The sequence below is a fragment of the Trematomus bernacchii genome, unplaced genomic scaffold, assembly GCF_902827165.1.
Source record: "Trematomus bernacchii unplaced genomic scaffold, fTreBer1.1, whole genome shotgun sequence".
Taxonomy (NCBI): Eukaryota; Metazoa; Chordata; class Actinopteri; order Perciformes; family Nototheniidae; genus Trematomus; species Trematomus bernacchii.
In genome coordinates, this window is record NW_022987778.1 from 753,857 (window position 1) to 781,269 (window position 27,413).

At 40.2% G+C, this 27,413-nt stretch overlaps 1 protein-coding gene across 3 annotated transcripts in view; it reads right to left on the minus strand.

Annotated features, from left to right (window-relative positions):
• Positions 1-27,413, minus strand: part of tmtc3 (transmembrane O-mannosyltransferase targeting cadherins 3) — a 49,208-nt gene that overhangs the window by 13,662 nt on the left and 8,133 nt on the right. For all 3 annotated transcript variants that reach the window (XM_034149127.1, XM_034149126.1, XM_034149128.1), the window contains exons 5-11: positions 26,472-26,587; positions 24,659-24,831; positions 16,353-16,605; positions 6,397-6,545; positions 3,347-3,467; positions 3,096-3,207; positions 254-357 (exon numbers count right to left, since the gene is read on the minus strand). In XM_034149127.1, coding sequence (XP_034005018.1) covers positions 254-357; positions 3,096-3,207; positions 3,347-3,467; positions 6,397-6,545; positions 16,353-16,605; positions 24,659-24,831; positions 26,472-26,587 — 1,028 coding nt within the window. The remainder of the gene's footprint in view (positions 1-253; positions 358-3,095; positions 3,208-3,346; positions 3,468-6,396; positions 6,546-16,352; positions 16,606-24,658; positions 24,832-26,471; positions 26,588-27,413) is intronic.

The following is a 27,413-nucleotide window of genomic DNA, read 5'->3' on the forward strand; positions in this document are numbered from 1 at the left end:
AGGATAGATGGATAGATACTTTATTGATCCCAATTTGGGAAATGTTTGCGTTGCAGCAGCATAAAAAAAACAAGGCAATGTACATAAGAGAAATTAAGACACTAGAAATAAACAGTCCAAAATATTTCTGAAAAATAAATAAAATAGCATTAAAAAGTAAAAGTACAAATATATATACATGAGGAAAATATACATGTGGAAATACACATTTCCAGTAACAAATATAATGCAGGATATTATTGTGCAAGGATACCTGTGGCATGAGGGATTTGGCAACCAAGTACGCATCTTCTGCCTCTCTGGACTTGTTCAGGTTCTTGTAGGTTCTTCCAACATTCATGTGAGCCCCAATGTCATCTGCAGAAACATTGAATTGAGCATCAGAAAGCAGAGAACAGAGCAAAACAGTCACGCTTAAAGAGGTCATGTTCTGCTAATTTTATGGTTCATATTTGTATTTTGTGCCTCAAGGCAAGGCAAGTTTATTTATATAGCACCTTTCAACACAAGGCAATTCAAAGTGCTTTACAATAATGAAAAACATTAAGAAAATGGCATTCATAAACAGTCATTAAAAAGCATAAAAACATACTGTGACATGTTTACGTGAGTTCATGTTCAAAAAGAGATTTATTTTTCTCATACTGCCTTTTTAGCACCTCATTTCACCCTCTATCTACATCCCAAGTCTCTTTAGTTGCACCATATTTTCCTCACTTGCCTTTTTTCCAAGAAGAAGCTTACGTCTATTTATTTTATGAAGGGTCGTTAAAACCAAATTGAGAAAGAGGTAATGTAGCAATATTTATTCTTCAGACAGAGTGTTTTCCAGGTTACACCCACCTTAGCATGACTGTGTGAACTCTGATATGATTTCAGGTGTTAACGCCTTTTTAAATCACTTTTCCATCAATCAAAAATGTTTATAACTGATAACCATTTGACAGTGTTCTCTTGATTGATCCATTCAGTAATGTTTTTACTTTATAGTATTGCAAGAAACTGCTAAAACTTGCCAAAGTCCCAAAGAGTGCTTCCTTGATTCTGTGGATTTTCTTTTTAATGAATTTATCTCATTTTTAAAATTCAGTGGGATTTAAAACACAGCATTGTCCGTCTGTTAAGAAATGCTCAATGTGGATTACCATCACATATAGGACATTACACGTCCTGTACAATGTTATATGATTGTTCTATAGTCCATTGTTTACACTCAGCAAAGGGTCATTGCCAGTAAGCTGCAGCAGCACTATAGACTGTGTAGCCCTAACTGCCTGTAAAGATTTCTTTTATAAATACTTTTTCTTCTCAAGGTTCTTTTTGATTGCTCAAACTCCTACTTATGCCATGTTCACTTTTCTGAACGGCATCCAAGTGCCCTTTTGCAATTACGGAGGAAATCAGATTCAGGCTCTGAACAAAAGACAGACTCTCCCTAAACCTCCACTCTAGGTTTTTAAATGGCTCTGGCTGAGCTGGTGTTCAACAGGAAGCTGAGGAACTGTATTTTACATGTTGTATAGACGGTTAAACTAGATGTTTATGCATTGTCAGACCTGCCATTGCATGTTTTGGCAAGAAACTCTCATTTGTAACATTGAATACTTATATTTCCCGTAACCAAGACTTAAAGGAGTCCTCTCCTGCTGATGTTCAGGTGTATATCAGTATGTAGTGTCTCTACTTTAAAGAGTCCTCTCCTGCTGATGTTCAGGTGTATATCAGTATGTAGTGTCTCTACTTTAAAGAGTCCTCTCCTGCTGATGTTCAGGTGTATATCAGTATGTAGTGTCTCTACTTTAAAGAGTCCTCTCCTGCTGATGTTCAGGTGTATATTAGTATGTAGTGTCTCTACTTTAAAGAGTCCTCTCCTGCTGATGTTCAGGTGTATATCAGTATGTAGTGTCTCTACTTTAAAGAGTCCTCTCCTGCTGATGTTCAGGTGTATATCAGTATGTAGTGTCTCTACTTTAAAGAGTCCTCTCCTGCTGATGTTCAGGTGTATATCAGTATGTAGTGTCTCTACTTTAAAGAGTCCTCTCCTGCTGATGTTCAGGTGTATATCAGTATGTAGTGCCTCTACTTTAAAGAGTCCTCTCCTGCTGATGATCAGGTGTATATCAGTATGTAGTGTCTCTACTTGTGTTGGAGTGCTAGTGCTAGCCAATAGAAGTGCGAGTGCTATATAGTAATGTCACTGTGTTAGGGAAGTAAACAAAAGAGTCCAATGCAGGCGAGTGTTTTGGAGAGAAACTATCTCTGGATAGAACACAGGGATTTTAGCCTTTGTCGACCATTTACATGCACAAAAACCTATATAACACACTAGAGGAAAGGGACGGCCGCAAAAAGCATAACAGGGTCTCTGTCAAATGTTTTAGCCTCATTCGTTTTGAGAAGTAGCAACCCCCTTATGCAACCAACTGCATTGTCAGAAGCTATAACTGATACTGCCTTCCTTAGCCTGTTTCGAGAGTGTAATCACAATATTTAGTTTGCTGGGATCAAATCCTAAACTAAAAGAGGGAGGAAAGAAATCCCCTCAACACTTAGCAATACCACATCCCTGCAGGCAGAAATGCAGGCAGTTACAATCTGTCATCTTTAACTTACGTAAACTTCCCCGTGTTCCAGTTGACTGAGCACTGTTATTTTTACAGCTACGCATTAAGTGTAACTGACAGATGTCTCTACTTGCATGAAAACCAACATAACGAAAAAATGAAAACCTCATTGATAAAACAGCCAAAGTTTAATCAACATTAGCGCAGGGCTATTGCCTCGCAAGTGTTTTTGGTTGAGCTCCTCTGTGATCACCCGGTTTTCATTTATTTCAAAAGTATTGGAAGTACAAGTTATATCAGACAGTAAAAACAGAATGGTGTAACTGGTGATAAATGTAACATTATAGGTACACTGTGGGTTTACACTGAAAACAAAACACTATGAGAGATTTCACAATATCTCTTTTAGCCGGGGAAATACATCCTCATAAATCAAATCGAACAAGATCGGCAGATGTGTCGTACCATCGCTTCCGTCATCAATGTCAACACAATATCATGATTTATGAATATCAGATGTATTTGTCTTACCTGGCTGGACGCGTGTAGCCTGGAGAAAATACCGCAGAGCCGTGTCGTAATTGTTTTGGTTTTCCAGAGCGTGGCCAACGTTATTCCAAAGCTTGGCGTTGTTCTTGTTGACCTGAAAGTGAAGGTAATTTAACAAACACGATAATAGACTTGTTTTGGTTCATCTGTTAGAACACCATTTTTAATCACCTAGTTATTAAAGGGCCTTTTTAACAGGCCAACATTAGCATTAATTGTCCTTTCCGTCTTACCTTCAGGGCCGAAGTGAACAGAGTGTACTCAGACTCCCAGTCCCAATTCCTCTTAAACGTTTTCACTGCATGTGTGGCCAAAAGCAGCCCGATTACCAACCAGGAAATCTTCTTTAAGTACCTACAAAATAACATAAAGACTTTCAAATGATATTGCTTTGATCAAAGACTTTCAATTGCAAACATTTTAAATGGGCCCTTATTATTTTGTGAGTGGTACAGGGGTGCACTGTGTTCTTTATATTACATTACATTTTACATTACATGTCATTTGTTAGACGCTTTTATCCAAAGCGACTTACATACATTCAGTACTGTGTGGACAATCCCCACAGGAGCAGTTTGGGGTGAAGTGTCTCAGGGACACAACGACATGCCGACTGCAGTGGGACTCGAACCTGCTACCCCCTGATTCGAAGTCCAGCACTCTATCCACTTAGCCACAGCCTCCCTCATATCAGTAGACATGAATGTAATAAGGTTGGCAGTATTGTTGCACAATATATCCTTTCATCATCGATGCATAAATGTGTGCATGTGCAATATCAATGCCTTATCTTCAAAAAAGTCTGTATGAAAGGTTCACTCTTGATTTTGATCAAATCCTCAAACTACAACAGCAGACATTAAGAGTTACTGAACACAAGATAAACACTGAGGAGTAAGATTTTGTTTTGGTTTGGTTGTTAAACCCTAAAACATAACATCAGTTGTATGGAAATACTTCAGTTACAGAAACTAACCAATTACAGGCAATTTATCATCATCTGGTTGAAATTCCTGTATTTTTTATATAAACTTAACAGAAAAAGTAAGGCAATTTCTTTTGTTTTTATTTTGTAAAGCACTTTGAATTGTCGCGTGCTGAAAGGTGCTATATAAATACAATTGCCTTGCCTTGTGTTTGGTAGAGGATTTATATGTCGTAACGATGCTTTTTGGCAATACATCTTAAACCGTTGGCAAGCCTGTTTTCTTACCTTTCCAATGGTACCACATTTGTGAGGAACACGCATTTGTGGGATGAGCAGCAGAGCTGAGTATGAGGGGTGCGCCTATGAAAAATGTGACAAATCTCCTCTGCCAATTGGAAAGGTAAGTAAACAGGCTTTCCAACGGTATACGATTTATTGCCAAAAAGCATTGTTACAACATAGAAATCATCTACCAAACACAAATTGCCTTACTTTTTGTGTTAAGTTTATTTAAAGTGGACCTATCATGCTATATTTGAATAATATAGTGTAGGACCATACCTATATAAAGGCATATTTATACTTTTTTTTTTTCAAAATACCAAACAGATCATGCATTTTAGCCATGCCTCATTTTGCTCAATTTGAAATTTTTTAGCTCTGTGTTTGTAAGGGCTGATTCTGTGAGAACAGCACCACCTACAGGCCTGGCATATGTACTACAGCGTCTCCAGCGCTTTCGAACGGCAATGGCCGTGGCTGTCTCCTCCTGATTGGTGGAGTTGGCCCAATAGCCGTAGCGCCACCGTCCTGACGTCAGGACAGTGTTCAAATCTGGATCAGTTTTTATCAGATCCGTTGCAGCCCCTTTTTTAGAGATTTGGGTATGGAGGAAAATAGAGAGGGTTGTGTTTTCTGACACTTGGTGAGTTCCCTGGAACACCGGGGACACATATTCATGTATAAAAGACATACAAAAGTGCATTTTGCATGATAGGTCCCCTTTAAATATAAATGATTAGGGTTGGAATATTGCAATATTAAAACGATGCAATGTCAATTTTTGTTCCTAATATCAAGCAACCCTAGTCTGCATCTTATGTGCAGATAGAGGGTAGCCACTCAATGATGAGGTAACCCTTAACATGGTACTAACAGGTGTCTCTCAAGTGGTCACAACACACATAAATGATGTGTTCTGTTCTTCGTATTTCCCTAAGGCCCAATGGCATGAGCTAATGGAAGTGTTGGTCTTTTACTCGGATGGTTGGTTGTTCGATTCCAAGTCCTTGCTGTCAACATGTTGATGTGTCCTTGATGGATACTTAACCCCACATTTCTCACAATACAATGTGAATGTGTGAATGAGCAGACAACACGTTGTAGGGCAGAATGTGTGTGAATGCTGACTAGTAAAAGCACTTTGAGGAGTCATAAACAGGGGTGCACACAACTACCGACGTCAACGTTAACAGCAGCCCTGTCTGTGCACACGGAGACCGACTCTGTCGTCCGGTGATCTAACCGCCTTCTGGAAAAGCTTCACAAGTACGTCGGTACGCAAATGCGCTTTGTGACACAAGTGACGGTACGCATTTCAGATTGTTGCTGCGCATGCGTACCTGCGTACCAGTTATGTGCACCCCTGGTCATAAAGCTCTATATATTGGTATTAGTGATTATTATTATTAGCTCGGTGATAGTGAGGCCTTCACAGCGACAAAGAGGATGAAGACTTCAGTGGATAAATGCGAGTTATACACCGAAGCGACTTATATGTCCGGCAGTGTCCGGCAGTGGCTCAGTCAGTAGGGGCTTGGACTGGGAGCCGTAGGGTCGCTGGTTCAAGTCCCCGACCAGACCTAAATATGGAGTGTGGACTTCTACTTGGAGAGGTCCCAGTTCACCTCCTGCCCTGCCGTGGTGCCCTTGAGCAAGGCACCAGACACCCCCCTTCCCCCCCACTCCCATTGCTCCCCGGGCGCTGTACAATAGCTGCCCACTGCTCCTAGTACTAGACTCCTTGTACTAGGATGGGTTAAAAGCAGAGGCCAAATTTCACTGTGTGTGCTGTGTGCTCTGCATGTGTGACCATTAAAGAGGGTTTCATCCCTCCCTATTCTATCTATATGTTTTTTTTCTCTTAATGACGTTTTTTGACAAGAGCGACTTATACTCAGGTGTGACTTGTAGTCCGGAAAATACGGTACTTTGCAACTTATTTTTTTAGATTGTTTATGTCCGCACCACCAGATACCAAAACAAATTCTTTGTATGTGTAAACGTAACTGGCAATAAACTTGATTCTGTTTCTGATTATTACATTTGGTTACATGATTGCAGAAAAGCACTCGCCCTTTATGTGAGATGATCTTGAATCCATGAGCAACGAGAACACAGAAGCCCATGCTGGGCACATAGAGGACCCTCTCGGCCACCACGAAGCCCACAGGGAAGAAGAGGTTGGACGCAGGAATGAAAGGCAGGACGATGAAGGACAGGGCCTGAAGGAGAAAGACAAATAATTACTTCACCATATGAGCCATGTTAATTCAATGCATGTGTTTACTACATGGTAACGTTCAGAGATCTTGCTAAGAGGAATAATATGCATAACACATTTTCAGTATTCAATTGTAAAAGGACGATAGGTCATCACAGATTAGGGAAAACGTGCTAAATTAAAACAGGGTTCCTGCAGGTTTCACCAACTCAAATTTAAGACTTTTTAAGACCACTTTGAATAGAATTTAAGACCTATTTCACGGCAAGAAAGTATGAAGGAAAATTGCTATGAAAGAAGAAATACGTCCCATAATTATAATAAGTAAATGTATTCACGCTCAACATAAGAACGATGACTGAACATAACAGCATAACAGTACACAGAACTGTGTGTGTGTGTGTCTCTCTCTGTGTGCGTGTGTCTCTCTCTCTCTGTGTGTGCGTGTGTGTCTGTGTCTGTGTCTGTGTCTGTGTCTGTGTGTGTGTGTGTGCGCGTGTGAGTGACAAGAGCTATATTCAGAGCTCTGCTGCCTTGGCTACAATCTTTCATCGTTGCTGTTGTATGATTGGTGTTTAGCTACGGTATTTAGCGTCCACAGCACCTCCGCTTTTAGGGTTGACGCAAACGTCGCCCGGAGGTCCCCCGATGTTGTTGCGGGAGCTAACGCTACATTAGCAAAACAAACGCTATCTTTGTTTGCAAAAGGTGCAGCTGGCTTCAAACACGTTCCCTCCACTGGTTTCAACCAAGCACTAAATTCGTGTTAATGTTTTAACCAAATACGGTTGAATTTACACTTCCCCATATTTATTTGTAAGTAGATTCGAAGATACCTGAGTTTCTGACTGCCGCTAGCTGAAGCTTGGTTGCTAGGTTACTAGCTGGGTGTTCTCCGATAAGGGGCCGGGGGAAACAAAAGTTAGTGATTACTGGTTCCATGTTGATTTATTTCAATACAAATTGTTGGGGGGAACTGAAAGGCTCTTACCGTACTGGTTACTTTGCAGCCCGGACATTTCCCCCAAAACACATTTAGACGCGATCGCAACACAGAAGTACCTTTCAAATCCCATCATTTTTAAGACCTTCTAAATCATATTTAAGACCTTTCTTATTTTTTGGATCATATTTAAGACTTTTTTAAGGCCTTAAATTCTGATTATCAAATTTAAGACTTTTTATGACCCCGCGGGAACCCTGTAAAATGTGTGCTCTGCTTTGAAATGTCCATTATGATAAATGAATGAGTAAATTGGCGTGAAAACACAGCGTGCTGCAGCCATCGAGCCAGCAAACAAACAGGATCAAGAGACGTGAATTGGACCGAGCCCAACCCAAAGGCATGCCCAGAAATGTTGTAAAACACAACTACATATCGGAGATGTTTTTGAAAGAGACAGCTTAGGGCCTAATAGGATACTGAGATAGATATCCAGCTAATATTTATTTCCTTCTGAACATGTAAGCTTTAGCAAACTAATTCATAATGGCTCCTAGTAATTTAGGGATTAGTGTTACAATACATGTTAACATTTAGTTGAAATAATATATTTAAGTACTTGAGACTAAAAGCCAAAATACTTCAAGTGTAGAGTAATAGAGAGGTATTCAATGTTAAAAGTGGAGCTTTCAATTCTAATATAATGCTGGATAGTTTATTAAAGAGGCCCTTTTATGCTTTTTGGGTTTAACTTTCCTGTAGTATGTTATATAGGTTTTTGTGAATAGAATACTGAATACTGAATATTGTGATTACACTCTCGAAACAGGCTAACAAAGGCAGTATCACTAATAGCTTCTGCCAATGCAGTTGGATGCATAAGGGGCTTGTTACTTCTCAAAACTAATGAGACTTACATTTTTGAAAGAGCCCTTTTTGGGGTCGTCCCTTTCCTGTAGTGTGTTATAAAGGTTTTAGTGCATGTAAATGGTCTGCAAAGGCTAAAATCCCTGTGTTCCAGGGGGAGATTCTCTCCAAAACACTCGCCTGCATTGGACTCTTTTGTTTATTTCCGTAAGACAGTGACATCACTACGTAACACTCGCACTTCTATTGGCTAGCGCTCCAACACATTGTACGTGATAGGCTAAGGGGCGGGACATCTCTAATCGGTTGAGCAATAACAACAGAGCCGGCCAGCTAACCAATCAGAGCAGACTGGGCTCTGGTTTCAGACAGAGGGTGAAAAGAGGTGCTGCAGCACAGGCAGTATGAGAAAAATAAAGAGCTTTTTGAACATTAAAGCATTGAGACATGTCCCAGTAGAGACACAGAATACAGTTGAGGCCTACAATGAGTTAGAATAGTCACATCATTATATATTTGACCTTGTAATGAATCAAACTGCTTTGGGGCACCTTGAGTAGGCGTTCCTTGTGCTTGTTACCATGAACAACAATGCCTTTCACTGTTGTTTCTGATTAACCGCAACTATCTAACGGCAGTTTTTCCCAGGAAGCTACAGTGTTATGTGTGTAGTTTTCTTGAAAGATCAGTTTGCCACAAGCCGCAAGCAGAAATACCACTGGCTAAATATCAGCATGATTCAAACAGTCATGTATGGACTAGCTGTAAAAGGTGAACACGATCTGTTGATGAATCAATAACAAAAGTATTCAGTTTCTGTCCGTTATGACATTTCCCCAAAAAATAGCTACAATAAGCTGCTACCTGCAAAACAAAGGGATGTTTCAGATGTTGCATCAGTGATGAGCTACGTGCAGGCAGTAAGCTATCCGTCTCAGATCTGTTTATCCTAATAAATAAATGTCTATATACTGTACTGCTGCTCATCCTCCTGCACAGGCTGGAATAGTGTGAGTCAGTTGTTTTATATAGCATCAGTGCAATAAATATAAATAAAAATCCATATATTATGCAGTGATCTGATCTGGGATGTGGGAGTTACGTGGTGAATATATGGGATACTGGCAGGAGAGGTGGTTAGCACTGAAAATGACCCACATCCTAATAAATGCTAGAATACATAGTTATTTTATTACGTATATTTGAAATATATATATGGAACGGAGAGGGGGTTTAGTTGTCTCCCACTCCAACAAGAGAGAAAGATGCTTTTTTTTTACTGCATGTGATGCATGTGTACGTAAGGCTTAACACTGAATACTTTAGTATATAAAGTGTTCTTTAAATGAAGCAGTCAATAGATAATCTTTTAGAAAAACTAAATAACGAAAAAAGAGAGGAGGCTGGTGGCCAAGGAGACAAGGAGATGTTCTGATTCAGACGTTACTGATACTGTAAGTGCAGGCAGGAACAGACATTTCAGTCTCATAAACAATGCTGTACCAAAAACAAGCTGTGACGAAGTCACTAAAAAATGAAGACGGTAGTCCTGAATAACACTACTTCCCCTTAGGCATTGGCCCTATTCCAAATCGACCCCTACACACTCCGTCTGTAGTAACACTTACAACTATACATTTAAATATAATTTCAATCCACCTTTACTGACGTTTAGTGACAATTGTTTTCTTGTGAATTTGTTTTAATCTGATGTTTATGAGCTGCTTAGTTGTTGCAATGGTCTCTGTACATATACAAAACTACAATCAAATGAAATGGGCTACCGTTCTCTAGACTTGACACGGTATACGATCCTCAGTAAAAAAAAACAATGTAAATTAACATCAGTATGTAATCTCTTAATTTGCGCAGTTTAGGCTACTAGTTTATGTTTGCAATGAACCATTTGTAAACAGCATGTTTTATGGCGGACATAAACAATGTAGTGCAGGTTGTTAGTGTTTAACTTCCAACACGTGGTAGTTAAACACTTGGCGGACCCTCCACACGAAAAAGCACACAAAGTGAAAAGTGTGTAGGGGTCGGTTTGGAACGAATAACAAAACAATTTTTATATGATAGAAAAAGAAAACATAACCCCCAAAGACAAAACAAACTCAACGTGCTGCAGCCATTGAAGCGAGCAAACGGGATCCACAGAGATAACTTGGATTCTACCCAACCTAATAAGCCTTGGCATGCCCAGACATGTTGTAAAACACATCTAAGTAATGACGATGCTGCTGAAAGATGAAGACAGCGTAGAGCACATGTGTCAAACTCAAGGCCCGGGGGCCAAATCAGGCCCTTGGTGGATTTAATTTCGGCGCGCAGGATAATTTTTAATTACTATTCGATCTGAACTGAATGAAGGAAAAACAGAAGTAATGGTTTTTGGTAGCACTACTGGCACCACTTCTGTAGACCTGGGTTCCCTGGCTCAGTACACCAAGCCCACCATTACAAACCTTGGCATTAAAATGGACCCTGAACTAAAACTTGAGAGTCAGATTAAATCTGTGGTAAAAACAAGCTTTTATCACCTGAGGCAGCTAGCCAAAGTAAAAACCTGACAGCAGTTTGAGACAGTAATCCACGCCTTTGTCACCACTCGGCTGGATTACTGTAACTCTCTCTACATGGGGGTCAGTGGGTCCCCCCTCGCTCGTCTGCAGCGGGTGCAAAATGCCGCAGCAAGGCTTTTAACTGGCACACGGAAATATGACCACATTTCCCCCATTTTGGCTTCGCTCCACTGGCTGCCAATACATTTTAGGACTCATTTCAAAATCCTTTTGTTTACTTTTAAATCCCTAAATGGCATGACCCCACCATATCTTTCTGAGCTGCTACACCCCTACACGCCCAACCGCCCTCTCAGGTCAGCGGATCAACTGCTCCTGAATGTGCCCAGAACCAAGTCAAAGCTCAGAGGGGGCCGTTGCCTCTCTGTAGCAGCTCCCACACTGTGGAACGATCTGCCCCTGCACGTCAGACAGGTCCCCACACTGTGGAACGATCTGCCCCTGCACATCAGACAGGTCCCCACACTGTGGAACGATCTGCCCCTGCACGTCAGACAGGTCCCCACACTGTGGAACGATCTGCCCCTGCACATCAGACAGGTCCCCACACTGTGGAACGATCTGCCCCTGCACGTCAGACAGGTCCCCACACTGTGGAACGATCTGCCCCTGCACGTCAGACAGGTCCCCACACTGTGGAACGATCTGCCCCTGCACGTCAAACAGGTCCCCACACTGTGGAACGATCTGCCCCTGCACGTCAGACAGGTCCCCACACTGTGGAACGATCTGCCCCTGCACATCAGACAGGTCCCCACACTGTGGAACGATCTGCCCCTGCACATCAGACAGGTCCCCACACTGTGGAACGATCTGCCCCTGCACGTCAGACAGGTCCCCACACTGTGGAACGATCTGCCCCTGCACATCAGACAGGTCCCCACACTGTGGAACGATCTGCCCCTGCACGTCAGACAGGCCGCCACACTGCCTGCTTTTAAATCGCTTCTTAAAACCCACCTCTTCTCCTTAGCGTATTAACATCTTTTAGAGCGTTGCTTTTATTGCTTTTAAATTGTCTATTGTTTTTACTTGTACTTTTTATGGTGTGTGAGCTGAGCTGGACCTTTTTGTATGTTTTGTTTTGTTTATTTGCCTGTACAGCACTTTGGTCTGGAGGTTTAAAGTGCTCTATAAATAAAGCTGTATTGTATTGTAACTTGCACCCAAGATGAGATGCCAAGTATCTGGCTTGAACTAGCATCACAGCAGCACACTGAGTTTACATGGATGTTTCCTTCTGCACTTTCTTTCTTGAGACAACAGGGCATGTTTGGTTTGTTCTTTGAGGGAAATAGTTTTTTTGAAGCTGTTGTTGGCCTGTGGAAAAATGTAATCATAAGAAATGACTCTGGAAAAGCTCCAGATAGAGCCATAAGAAATGAATGCTACTGATTATTTAATGTTTAATGTTGTTTTTATAGGCAATAATTTAAGCTTTGTTAGTTCCAGGTTTAATATGTGCAATAAGTTCATTTCAATACATTTTTCAATAAACATTGAACCAGTCCTCGACTAGTACCCATTTTTTTATTTTGGCCCACTGTGTATTTGAGTTTGACACCCCTGTAGAGCATAAAAGGATTTAGGATTGATATGGTGTCGGCTAAACTCTTTCTGAACATGTGAGCATCAATCTTTAGTTTAGAAAAAATATATAAAACACATTATATAAGGAATTAATTCAAACTTAGTTTAATTTGACACATACAGACACTGTTGGGAGGAAAAAGCATTACAGAGCCGGTCCTCAAAGGATGACTGTCTTGAAGTATTTAACGCGTCTAATGCTCCATGTGAGGCAGCTGGCAGCCTCGCTCACGGATAAGTAGGTTGGTGTGGTATGATACTCTTATGCAACATATTCCAAATGCTCTTATAAAACCAGAGTAAACACTGCAAAGTTCAAAATTCAGTTTATTCTGTGTTGATTTGTTGTCAACTGTTCTAAAAGCAACACTGTTGGGACATGTTAGTGACCCTCATGAAAGGCAGCCTGTTGCAAAACCGACATTCATTTGTCTGAGTGCCACGATGAACAATTACTACGTGTTCAAGGGAGACATTTATGTGCCGTTTCTCTTAGGCTGATATTGCCTATTTTTGTCCCTTTGTTTGGAGTTGGACATAAAAACAACAACATCTCATTAGTTTATTGAATTATAAAGCTGCCAAGCATGTTCTGCAATCCTGATTTTATCTCTTTAAGTGATTTAACGATGTCTTGGTGCTTAAGTCATGTTAACCCATCAAAAACAGACGATGAAAAACAAAAGGTGGGAATCTTAACAATGGCACTTAAATTCAGACTATGGTAATAAAAACTATGTCTAGCAATCTTAAGCTTTTGCTAAATACTCAATAATGCCTTGGTGAACATGAGGAAGCACTTAAGCTGAGGCTTTGGTTAAGTCATCCCATAATCTTTTTTTAATGCACAAAAGGAACCCTTTCACTCCGAATTGGTAACAACCAATGAAGCGATTCAGCCAAATCTATCAGTTCAAAGTGAATATACCCACATTAGTAATGGAAGGAAAAAGGACCAGTCATGTGAGAGATCCAGAAATATCTACATAAAAACGTTTTTGATAATAACTTTACAAAAGCCTAATTGATTAAGTAACAACATTGGTCTTACAAAAGAGACACACTTTCAATGAGTTTTAAAATGTTTTGTTGATGCCTGCATGATTTGGAAAAAATCCTTTTGACCTATATTGCTATATGATTCACGATATTAGCGGGAAACATGTATTAAAATATAGGAATATATTAAAATACATTAAATTATGCTGTTTTTTGTAAAGCATTTGATCCAAAAAGTATGTTTTGTTACGATCTGTAGGTCACAAAATCTCTGAATCTACCAAGCATTACGCCCACTCCAATTTCAATATTGAACTAGTCCATACTGCAATTTTGATAACATCTGGATTAATTGTGCAGCCCTAGTTTTGTGAATGGGCATCTAAGCCATAAAGATCTATTTTTTTCCCCAGGCAATGAGTATAACATTTGACTTTGGCTGCCAAGTTTTCTACCTTCACCCGCACAAAGGAAATGTTTTAGTTCGGCTCTGTATCAATGCAGCGTGGGCGGTACATATAGATGCATGGAGGGAGGTGGGCGTCAGCATCAGCCCAAACTGCCAGGACCAGTTCCTCCAGGGGTTTAATCATGACCAAACATTATCAAACCAATCAAGGAAGTCGACTTAAACCACAGTGAACATTCTTTTTTCTCGCCAGAGAAACCTCAGCTTTCACTGGTGTGTCTTGTTGCTTTGTTTTTGCCTTGAAGCTAAACATGTCCTGGTATTTGTATTAGTTCGTTCTTTTTTTGATGGGTCTGTTTAATTGTATAAATGTCATGTTTTAAGAGTCATTTCTTTTTTACGTCTGTTTAGCTATTAGCTCAATCTGGAATATATGTTCTCTTCTCCTTTTGAAATTAACGTTTATCGATGTTCCTTTTTTAATAATATTAATAATACTAATAATAACAATAGGTCTTCGCACACTTCATGCTCAGGCCCTAATAAACAGATATAGCAGATGTTAAAGAAAATAAATCAATGAAAAATAAGAATTCAATGGTTTAATTTGTAAGTCTTTTCATAGATGGAAAGACAGAATGCATCTGTCCAAAGGTCTTTGATCCATTTAAAGGTCACCTATTATGCAAAATCCACTTTTTCATGTATTTTATACATCAACATGTGTCCCCTCTGTGTAAAGAGATTCTGAAAGTTTCAGGAAAAAAGATTCTCTCTCTTTTTGTCCTGATCCATGTATATAAAAACCTGTCTGAAAATGATCTGATCAGATTTTGGCCACTTTATGATGTCATAATGATGTTTTGGCTTGTGTAACCATTAGCCAATCACCAACCAAGGTAACCCCCCCCCCCACTTTATCACCTGAATCTCCTAGAGCACCATTGTGTTCTTTGTAGGGCTGTCAAGTTAACGCGTTAATAACGTGTTAACGCAAAAAAAAAAAACGCCACTAATTATTTTAACGCATGTGTATTTTTTGTCCTCGGCCTCCCCGTAGTTTCAGAGCGCATCGAGTGTAAAATACCATCGACAAGCTGATGCTGACAGCCCCGCTCCTGCCGCCCGCTTGTGGCAGACCACACTTCCACGCTCACTGGCAGGCCCGGACTGGCCATCGGGAGGACCGGGAAGGAGTGTGTATGTGTGGCGCGACTCGCGCGAGCGAGGCACACCTTACTTCTTGTTGTTGTTGTTGTTGTTGTTGTTGTTAGCATCTGGTGCTAGCTAGCTGCGCTAACGGATATAAGGAGCTGTTTCAATGACATTTCGCCGACAACTGCGCCGAGCACTTGACTTTATGCAGGTAGCCAGACAGTGGGACATTGTACGAAAAGTCAGCGCACTCAGCACGGATAGTACGCGCAACATGATTGCAGCGTCCAGGCAGCTCCCGTTCGAGCATATATGCCTTGAGCTGCACATAGCTCCAACGATCCATCACAGTGTCCACACACACACACACACACACACACACACACACACACACACACACACACACACACACACACACACACACACACACACACACACACACACACACACACACACACACACACACACACACACACACACACACACACACACACACACACACACACACACACACACACACACACACACACACACACACACACACACACACACACACACACACACACACACACACACACACACACACACACACACACACACACACACACACACACACACACACACACACACACACACACACACACACACACACACACACACACACACACACACACACACACTATTATTGTATGAGAGAGGTTCCAGGTTGATTTGAAGCGAATATTTGTAATGTTCAGAGGTTGTTGTGTTTAATATTCATGAGAATATTTGTCATTGTTCAAATGATAATAAACAAACATATAAAGCATATTTGTCCACTCATATGTTGATAAGAGTATTACAAACTTGAAAAATATCCCTCTAAGGTACATTTAGAACAGATAAAAAATGTGCGATTAATTTGCGATTAATCGCGATTAACTATGGACAATCATGCGATTAATCGCGATTAAATATTTTAATCGACTGACAGCCCTAGTTCTTTGTAACCAAATATCTCTCAGAGGGGCGTGGGGAGTGGCTCCTTATTTTCATCTAAAGTAACAGACAGAGAATCAGCACTTTTGAAACAGGGCTGAAACAGAGGGGATTATGGGATGCTGCAATGATCTGTTTGGTATTTCCAGCCAAACACTTCAGAGACATGTTTTGTATATATCTGAGACCTATAATATATTGATGCAAAACAGTATAATAGGGGACCTTTTAGAGATTGATCACTGTAACATGTATGAATGATCAAGTAAAACGTCCTCTCACCATGATGACGGTCTTCGAGGAGCTGTGGCTGTAGCGCAGGCTGTAGTAGGCCAGCAGGCCCAGAAAGGTGTAGAACAGCAGCGTGGCCAGGTTACGGAGGTCCAGGACTGACTCCACCAGAGGGATGGTGCCCATCGTCCAATCACAGCAGAGCTCAGAGGGGTTCAGCAGAAGCCAGGCATTCAAAGGAAGAAGGTAGTTGAAAGTCAGTTGTCTTGTGGGAATGACGCTGACAGCTGCCGGGTTATCAAATCTACAAGAGAGGACACAATAAAGAAGGGATTAGTTGACCAATAAAGCATGGAATGGGTAGAGAGGCGAGGGTCAACATGTGTGAATTTGTATACAGGCATGATTTGGGAGAAAATCAGTTTGGCCTAGCTTGAGCTACAGGATTTATATATCATCTACTATATATATATAAAAAGTTTACATTTCCTCAATAGTAATGCTAAAGGAAAGGCCATCTATAATGAACAGAGACTATTCTTCCCTTGAGAATACGAGTGCCCTTAGCAAATGCCATTGCGTTTTTTATATTCCATAATGAGATCCCTTATGTGGAAAGTTTTTTTTCAATAAATGGAGGATGGTTCAGAAAGTATCCGAAATGGAAAGAGGTCATCCCCTGGAGCGCAAGAATGTATTCATGCGTTACAACAAAAAGCTGATTTATATATATATATAGCACCCATTACATGTTGTAAAGTATCTTTCAGTTCAATTAAAACTCATTTGTATGATACCTACTGTAAGTCATACAATGGCAGTTTTAAATGCTCAAATGAGAGATCCATACAAAGAAAAAATAAATAGTCTCAAACATAAAAAGCATTTTTTTAATGAAAAAAACTGTACAACATTTTTTTCATGATAAGCTTTTAAAAGTTGAAGTCCACAGGCAAACTGTAATCACTGAATGCCATATAATCGGACTGAAAATGGCTATAGGCACATAGGGGAGATTTCCACCTTGTTACCGAAAGCATCTGATGGGGTTATAAAATGAAAGAATCCCTAAGAAAAAAAACGTGTGTCCATCATCTGGGGACCATGAGGTTGTCCATGGCACATTTTAATGGACATTTTGTGGTATTTTTCTATTTAACTTGGTCATGGAAGAAATTGCTGATCAAGGGTATGGTTGGCCAGTTGGTAGTGGTACACAAAAGATCATTTAAATCAGTACGATCTTCCAGATGTAAAATAAATATTGTATTTTTTCAAGCATTTCGCCCTCTGTACCATCAATAATGCCACAAATGCCATAGTGTCTTCAATAAAGCCCAGATGTGGGTAGGATTGTTGGCACGTTAAAGAGAACTTGTTTTGGAAAAGTACACATTTATGCCAATTTCTTGTTGTTCAATATGTGATTAACAATAATTCAAGATTCCAGTCTAGCACAATAGTAATCCATTTCGTATCTGGCAAAGCTTTATCACCAGTCTTTGGACTATCAAAGTCCTGGCTTTCTGGTCTGCAGCTGTTGTGATTCACTCAACACCAGTTTGGGATGAGCATCAACCAGCCATCCTCGTTACTAGTAAGCAAAAACACATTTCACTACAAAAGCAATTGTTATAATTTGGACTAGAATGGCACTCTCAATTGATGTATCATTTCCTGAACTGGGACCTCGTTATTTTATAGGTGAGTTCATGAGCTTAAAGTCGTAATGATGGAATCTGGATCGTACAAAGATGTGTTGTGTTTAATTGTTGGCATTCATGCTAATCTTCCTTAACTGGAACACATTTTTTTGGGATTAGTCGGACATCCCATGCAAACAGCACAAATACCTGATCTTGTAAAGGTTACAAAAGTGAAGCATAATTTGTGTATCTGACTCAAATCTGTTTCAAAATGAGGTCCTTCCTTTGCCTGTACTATGCCCTTACGCCAAGTATCATTACAGTTCAAGACTGAAAGGCTTTATTGTCACTTCAAAAATCCTGGCAAACGGAATTGTTCTTAATCCTGTTGATAATCCTGCTTTGGCGGACGTTAATATGTAACCTGTAATGGTGGTTGTCCTGCGGTCACAGTAGACATGTTTTGTTTATACGACTTCCAGCTAAATTTCCACCTTCTTATCTCTCTTTGGTTTTTATGGAAAACAGACCTCCAGCCTGGATTTATCTGGACTGGGAAGTCCTAACTTGTTTAAGAGGTTTTGATCAACTAGTCACAACTAGGAGAGTTACAATCTAAATATGAAGTATTGTTTTGGCTTCAACAAACACATACTTTCAGACGGTCTGGAGACATTTTGAGGATTAGGGCTAGAGTATTAGCTATTTTAGGCTATTTGACTGGCATTTTATCTTGGCGATTAAATGCCATTTGGTTGAGTCTGCAAATTGATATTGGTTTTATTCTCTTTTCTTTGTTAATTTTAGTCAGTAAAGGTTTGCTCAGCATTTGACAGAGGCCACACACACAGTGTAAATAATGCAAATTAATGTGAGAAATAGTTTCTTACTTAAAGGGGACCTATCATGCAAAATGCACTTTTTGATGTCTTTTATACATAAATATGTGTCCCCGGTGTGTCGGGGAACTCACGCAGCGTCAGAAAATAAAACCCTCTCTCTTTTCCTCCGTACCCAAATCTCTAAAAACGGGATTACAACGGAGCTGATCCAGATTTGCGGCGATTTGACGTAATACCGGCGGCGGACCCACAGCACTATCAACGTTGCCATCAGAAACAATGCCCGACTGTTTTGGACGTAATATGGTGCATGTTTACATTAGCATCGCTAACACTCAGAGCTAACCTGTACTGGAGAGCATGTGTGTGAAGAAGCAGGAAATAAAAAGGAACTCACCTTGTGGTATAACCGGCAAGAGAGAAAGCCTTTGAGCTCCATACTGTTATTATATTTCTTTTTTTTTTTTCAGTAAAAAAAAAAAAAAAAACTTTATTTATTTTTTGCCTTTATTTATACAGGTGAAAATCTCATTGAGACACAGGTCTCACTCTCAAGAGAGACCTGTTTATACCCAGAATCAGCACTTTTGAAACAGGAAGTGAAATAGAGGGATATGAGGCATGAGCCGCTTTGAGGCATGAGCCGCTTTCACACCAAGTACTTTGCCGTACTTAGTGCCAGCACTTAGTACCCCATGGAACTAAGTACAGATCGCGTTCACACCGGAATAAGTTCCCTGAGGGAAGATTACGCAAATGAAGCCGCTGACGTCACTTCTTCTTCTTCTGCTTTGGGTTTACTGGCAGGCCGCAAACCACTTCACGTGTATACGGCCACCCAAAGTCCCCGGCCGGAAGTCCCCGGAGTTGGGGACTGGCTTCAGTAGAAGCTGCTGGGACTCCCAGCAGCTTCTACTGAAGCCTTCCGAGTAAATCGCCAGAACGCCGACACCTCCTCATCTCCACCGCTCCCATGTTTTTGTGTTGCCATAAGTTATTTTCTCTCCGTTGGTGCGCGGGGCTAATGCTAATGCTAATAATGCTAATGCCAGCAAATACAATGGCGGCTTCACAAAACTTTTCAGAGTTTTACAGGGCGTGGTTTGCAATTCGCCCAGCCAATCAGAAATTGGTACTTTTTTCTCCCCAGGATAGTACCACCTCTCTAGCAGGGACTACAAATGGGGGTAAAAGTTTTTTGGTGTGAACGCAAAATTCCAGGCACTATCGGAACTAAATGGGAAAAGTATGGGGAAAAGTACGGTGTGAACGCGCCTTTGGCTAGAATGGGTGATCTGTTTGGTATTTTGAGCAAAACACTTCATAGACATGTTTTTTATATTTTTTTATATATCTGAGACCTATGCTATTGCCTAACAATAGCATGATAGGTGACCTTTAACGGAGCTTACACACCGCGGCGTGCGTTGAAGCTTCAACGCTTCTGCCCATTCACTTTGAATGGGGTGACGTCACGCTTCGCCGAACTGCATTGTGGGAGCAAAGCGTAGCTTTTGCTCGCGTTGTTCGCTTCAAAAGTAGAGCAATGTTCTACTTTTGAAGCTTCGACGGAAGCGTCAGTCAATCGACTCATATGCCAGTACAAGCTCTAGCCAATCAAACCGCTGCTTGTGTGTCCGGGGCGGGAGATTCATGTGATTGAACAAATTTCCTTACGGGGACAATAAAGTATATCGTATCGTATCGATTGGTTGTTGGTCTAGCTTCAGACATGCCCGCCGGCAAGCATCAACGCACGCCGCCGTGTGTAAGCTCCGTAAATTTAATGAAGCAAGGTTTTTTTTTTTTTTTTTTTTACAATGGTGGAATAAATACTGTTCTTTCTTGTCATAAAGTAGGTGTTTAGTGATATCGTAAAAAAAAAAAGCTGGTCGTCCTGTTTGTGAAACTAAAATTGAACAATAAAACGTGTCTCAATGAGAATACCATAAAGACAAATTGCAGGGTTGGCAACAAACTCAGATTTCTTGCTGAAGGATACTTAAGACTTTTGGACTTTAGACGTCTGAAAGTTTAATGAGTCCTTTAAATGTTACCTATAATACACATATTCTTTGAGAGTTAATAAAGAATACATGAATATACAACACAAGAATATTCACTACAATGCTCAAATTAAGAAGGGAATATTAGTATAGTGCTATGATTAGTTATACTAAGTCGTAACCTAACGCATGTATTTCACAAAGACGTCTAAACCAGGGGTTGGTTTAAAGGGTCTTTATTCTGCTCATTTTCAGGTTCATATTTGTATTTTGTGCTTCTACTGTCACATGTTTACCTTTTCAAAAAGTGCTGTATTTAAATGTTACCCTCTGTCTGAAACCAGAGCCCGGTCTGCTCTGATTGGTCCGCTGGCCGGCTCTATTGTGATTGCTCAATATATATCCTTTATTTAACTAGGTAAAAGTCTCATTAGCCGCTTTCACACCAAGTACTTTGCCATACTTAGTGCCCAGCACTTAGTGCCAGCACTTAGTACCCCCATGGAACTAAGTACAGATCGCGTTCACACCGGAATAAGTTCCCTGAGGGAAGATTACGCAAATGAAGCCGCTGACGTCACTTTTTCTTCTTCTGCTTTGGGTTTACTGGCAGGCCGCAAACCACTTCACGGCGTATACTGCCACCCGAAGTCCCCGGCCGGAAGTCCCCGGAGTTGGGGACTGGCTTCAGTAGAAGCTGCTGGGACTCCCAGCAGCTTCTACTGAAGCCTTCCGAGTAAATCGCCAGAACGCCGACACCTCCTCATCACTCCACCGCTTCCATGTATTTTTTTGTGTTGCCATAAGTTATTCTCTCTCCGTTGGTGCGCTGAGCTAATGCTAATGCTAATAATGCTAATGCCAGCAAATACAATGGCGGCTTCACAAAACTTTTCAGAGTTTTACGGGGCGTGGTTTGCAATTCGCCCAGCCAATCGAAATTGGTACTTTTTTCTCCCCAGGATAGTCCCACCTCTCTAGCAGGCACTAACAATGGGGGTAAAAGTTTTCGGAACTAAGTACTCTTTTTGGTGTGAACGCAAAATTCCAGGCACTATCGGAACTAAACGGGAAAAGTACGGGTAAAAGTACTCCGGTGTGAACGCGGCTATTGAGATTTAAATCTCTTTTCCAAGAGCGACCTGGCCAAGAGGGCAGCATGAACAAAGTTACAACAGATAAAACACAGACAATACAGGCCGACGAATACAGCTGTAAAACACAAATAACATGGCACATTAACCAGTCAATATGCAAATAAAAGAAACTATTATAAAACATTAAAAACTGGCACTTAGAGATGTCCCGCCTCTTACCCTATCACGTTCAATGTGTTGTAGCACTAGCCAATATAAGTGCAAGTGTTACATAGTGATATCATTTTGTTGCAGAAGTAAACAAAGGAGTCCAACCGGGGCAGTTTACACACACGCAGCTGCTACATGCAGCAACACACACACACACACGGAGGAGACAGCGGAGAAAGCGCTCCGAGGTGTGGTTAAACTTTACCCGTCTCGATGTGGACAATGCTTGTTACCAAAAGTGCGGGGGCGGTAACACGAGCAATTTGTCTAAACATCTAGCAAAAGTGCACCACATTCAGACGGAGGAATGCACCGGGTTCGACTGTCTTTCTAGTAGCGCTGTAGCCCCATCCACGAGTAACGTTTTCCACGTCAGGTGTTATGTATGCTAGCAGCAACACACGGAGTTAACAAAATGATTCAAACATGGGTTAATGATTAGAGGTAACTGAGTTATTTATTTTGTTAAAGTTTCAGCTATTCTGTTTACAGTTCTGTCATCAGATTATTTAATAGGGTTTGTTAAAACGTTGTTGTTTCTTTTGATGTGAAATATTATGTATTTAATTTAAATAAAAAGCAATGTTAGTTTTGTTCACAATTTGTTTAGTTAGTTTACCTTATTTTCTTCTCCAAAAGAACCGATAAAAGTACCGTTAAAGGACCGGACCGATAAGCGGTATCGATAAAAGTAGTAGTACCGTTAAAACCTTAACGATACCCATCCCTATGGAGTGTGTGGGAGAGAAACTCCCACACACTCCATTGTGAAAAAAAGGGATTTTAGCCTTTGCAGACCATTTACATGCACATACATTTATATAACACACTACAGGAAAGGGAAACCCCCGCAAACCTCTTTAACTGAATATTTACCGTCATTGATTGACTGTTTTCTGATAACGGAAACATTTGAAGGCTGTTCGTCACAGATTAAAACACAGGGGGCCATCTACCGTATTTTTAAGTAATTTCACAGAGCTCTAGAAAGCTACGTACTTTTGTCCTGTCTGTGAAAAGCATGCTGCTGGATTTCATTCCTGTTGACCTCCGTGTTTTCAGGATCAGGAAATTAAATCCCAGGTTCAGACAGACTTCTGATCAATTCCCTGGCACAAATGTTCCCTACTTCAAAACTTTGGCTTGACCAGTTTTCTAATTCAGTCTCTGTTGTAGCATCAGACGCTGCATGTTGAGCCCCCGTAACGACATTTAAACACTCACAAGAAGTCGTCTGTCCGAGGAAAAGACACAACAAAACGGTTTTCAAATTGAATTTTGGGCATTATTTCTTGGGCACAATGTCCGCCGTGTTTTTGGTGGCCTCTGCTGTCACTGCAGAACACAATTAGTCATCTGCTTTTTGTCTCTTGACATGAAAAGTGGCAGCAAGATCTGTCTTTATTTCTTCTCTACGTGCACTTATAATGTTTGTTTCATATTCGAATGGTTGAAAATGAAAAGTAGAAGCTGTTAAATATGCACCTTTATCAGAAACGATGCACAGGGTGTGCGTGTTGAGCTCCATGATACGTACAGCAGATACTTTGTCAATGTCGATAGGTGTCATGGGCGAGAGGAGATCCCATAAGGTATGTGCACCTGTCATGTTGTGATCAAATTCCCCTGCAGTGATAACAATCTCTACGTTATCGCTACCATAAATATCCTATTATAGCATAAATATCGCATTCCACATAAAATTGCTTTCGATGGTTATCAGCATGTTTTAAGAGGGACATGTTAGGAAACTCGTAACTTAGTGGAATAATAAAAACACTGCGTTCTCTTTTTCCATGCACCGTCATGTAAGAGGATTAAAGGGAATATTTTTCAGTTGGTTTCAGGTTGCTGTGACTTCGACCTTTTAAACTCTTCACATTTGACAGCTTTCAACATCTGAGATGAAAGGAATTAGAGCGACATGTTCAATGCAAATGAATGAGTTATTTATTTGTATACAGAACATCAATCAGCAGCAGGAAGACAGAAGCCATGGGAAGATTTTCTACTTCAATCAAACAAAAATAAAACATTATGTAAACTATTACGTCATCGAAAAAAGAGAACCAGTCTCGTATAATGCGTTTACATAATCCTGCATCCATCGTGAGTTTTAATGTGTTCCACTGCCCTTTAGTATCTGCACATGTATTTTCCTTTTGTGCACAAAAGAGCTATATATTTTTTTAAGAACGCCAAACTATGAAAGAAAATTACCTCAATGCATTAATATAAGCCATATTCTATTGACATGTATATAGACTTTTTGCACTACTTTTTATTTTGTATTTTATTATATATGTTGCATTGTTGGAGGAGCTCAGGTCAGAAGAATTCATTGCCATTTCTACACTGTAGCTTTGTGCATATGACAATAAAACCTTTGAATTTGAATTGAATTTGGATTGAAATGTCATACAAATATTTCATCATCCTATAGCAATATAAAAAGACAGTGAAAGTACGATTTTCATCTATTGAGTATAATACAAACTGGGAGAAATAGCTTTATAGGGTGTAAAGTGTAGCTGCTGATAGGATAATGCTGCGTACCTTGTGAAGACAGGAAGCTGCGACTGGATGATCTGGACCCTGACGATGACGAGCAGCAGGGTGCTGATGACGAGGACGATGAGCTTCAGCAGAGTCTGCAGGAGAGCGTAGGGGAAACCGTCTTTACCCTGCAACACCTGCCGAAGCGTGTCCAACAGCATGGGCAAGGAAAACTGAGAGAAAGAGGAAGGAATTGGTCAACAACAGAACATTATATTTTACAGGCTTTCAGAATGAAGTCCCTTTTCCTTTAGCTGTGAGCGACTCTTCAGCTCTATCTGTCTGTAGTTTCACAAACGTTTTCCCACCTCATTTGGCTGATTTTAGCGACTTACAGTAAATGCAATAAACCATGAAGATATTAACTCAGAACAGCCAGAAACATGCAGGTACATTTGCTGTAAGTATGCCATACCATTGGAAGTGCTGGTGCATTAGCTTAAAAAAGGCTAAATCTTGTTATACATTTGTTGGTTTAATGATTTAAAGCGCATGTGTCACAGATGTTTTTTTATTCTGCTACAGAGGATTCGAAGACTTTCTGTTGTTCGTTCCACTAGGGCTGTGCGATTATGGCAAAAATCATAATCACGATTATTTTGGTCAATAATTGATATCACGATTATTAAATACGATTATTCATCGACTTTGAAAACATCCATTTATTGAACTTTAAAACAAATACAAATAATAATTTGAACAGTATCTTATAACTGTTGATTACCCTGAACGTATAATTCAACTGAAAAACTTTAAATAAATAATATCAAAATAATAAATACCAATAAACAAGATCAACAAATATTTTGGAGCACACTTCCAAAAGCTACTTATCATATATAAATATGATAAATACAAATAAATTAGACCAAAATAAATTAGATCAAATATGTTCTAGTTCACTGTCACAACCTAGCAAAGCAAAATAATTGTTTTATTCGATTATGTTGTTTTCGTAATTGTGGCAGGCCAAAATCGTAATTGCGATTAAAATACGATTAATTGCACAGCCCTACAGTACGTTCCACCATTTTGGAGCCAAGATAGCAGCGTTGACACTTGGCATGCCTACGCTGGATTTCTGCTCTATCTGGTGTTTCTCAGATAAATATTAGACAGTTACAGCAGCTCGTGTTCTGACAGAAACCTGAGTCTGATGTGACAGAGACCCTACTACAATCTGAGAAATATTTTCATTGAATACCTGCCTGTCACATAAATCATTTTAAATCCTTTATCGGTTTTTAGATCCCTTAATGGCTTAGTTTTTACTATCCGACATGGTTCAGATGTATGTGACTGCTAGGTCTCTTACTCCAACCTCCTGATTGTTTAATAGGCACCATAGATCAACGTTAAAATTGCCCGTCAACGTGTCCGGGAAGATTTCAATGTCTCGTACAAATTAAACTCAAAGCTTTTCTGCAGGGAGAATCCTGTCTCTGTGGCCTTTAGACCACCCTGGATGGATTTCGCTAAAATCACCTATGAGGACTTTGCAGACTGCTGAGAAATTCAAGCCTCCATAACCCTGGAGTGCTGTCATCCCAGCGATGGTATCTTGTTGCGCTGATGTGGCATCGATAAGAAGGACTGGTGCTGACTCGTTTATTCAGCCTATTTCTTTTTTTTTTATAGATATTTTTGGGCAACTTCCGTGTGCTCGGGAGTCCAACCCGTGTACTTGGCAGTTCATTGCATATTGCCCACCAGGTCTCACCTCTGAGCTATTTGGTGGCAGAAATGTGCCTATTTTTTTTGTTAGCCGGTGGGACTAATTGGAACAAAGAGTGAAAAAGTTGCTGAGGCTTACCCCTTGAGCCACAAACACTTCATGGACACAGCAGATGCCGACCACAGTGATTCCCTGCTCCTTGCATAGTGTTGCTGCAGCCACTAGAATAACTGTCAGAGCGATGGGAGCCCACACTGAAGAAAGAAGGAACACAAATAATAGACAATTTATGCAAAAGCTAATACAGTGGTTACCAGATGTGGGAAGTAGTGGAGTACAAATACTTTGTTACTGTACTTAAGTACATCTTTCTGGTATCAGTACTTTACTCCACTACTTATTTTTAGACAACTTTTTACTTTGACTTCTTACCTTTTGAACACAAATACCTGTACTTTCTACTTCTTACATTTTGAACACAAATACCTGAACTTTCTACTTCTTACATGTTGAACCCAAATACCTGTACTTTCTACTTCTTACATGTTGAACACAAATACCTGAACTTTCTACTTCTTACATTTTGAACTCAAATACCTGTACTTTCTACTTCTTACATGTTGAACACAAATACCTGTACTTTCTACTTCTTACATGTTGAACACAAATACCTGTACTTTCTACTTCTCACATTTTCCAAACAGGCTGGTTCCTTTAGTTTGAATGTGTGTTTGGTGGCGTGATCATTATTATTTAGAGTCATTGCGTGCCTATTGATTTGAACACGATCCGTGTATCCATCATTTCCTGGTCTTCTCTAAAGAAGAGGGACCAATGAAAACGTTGTCATGTTGCCGTTGTTCAGCATGGAAACATTCATTAGCTAACAATGACATTATTGTTCTATTAATATAAAGGGAGGTCAGGTACTCTTTAAAACAGCTGCTAGTTATGGGTACTTTTTACTTAAGTACATTTCAAAGCCCTCTTTACTTTTACTTGAGTAAACAAGTTTAGTCAGTACTTCTACTTTTACCAGAGTATTTTTAAACACGAGTATCTGTACTTCTACTTGAGGAA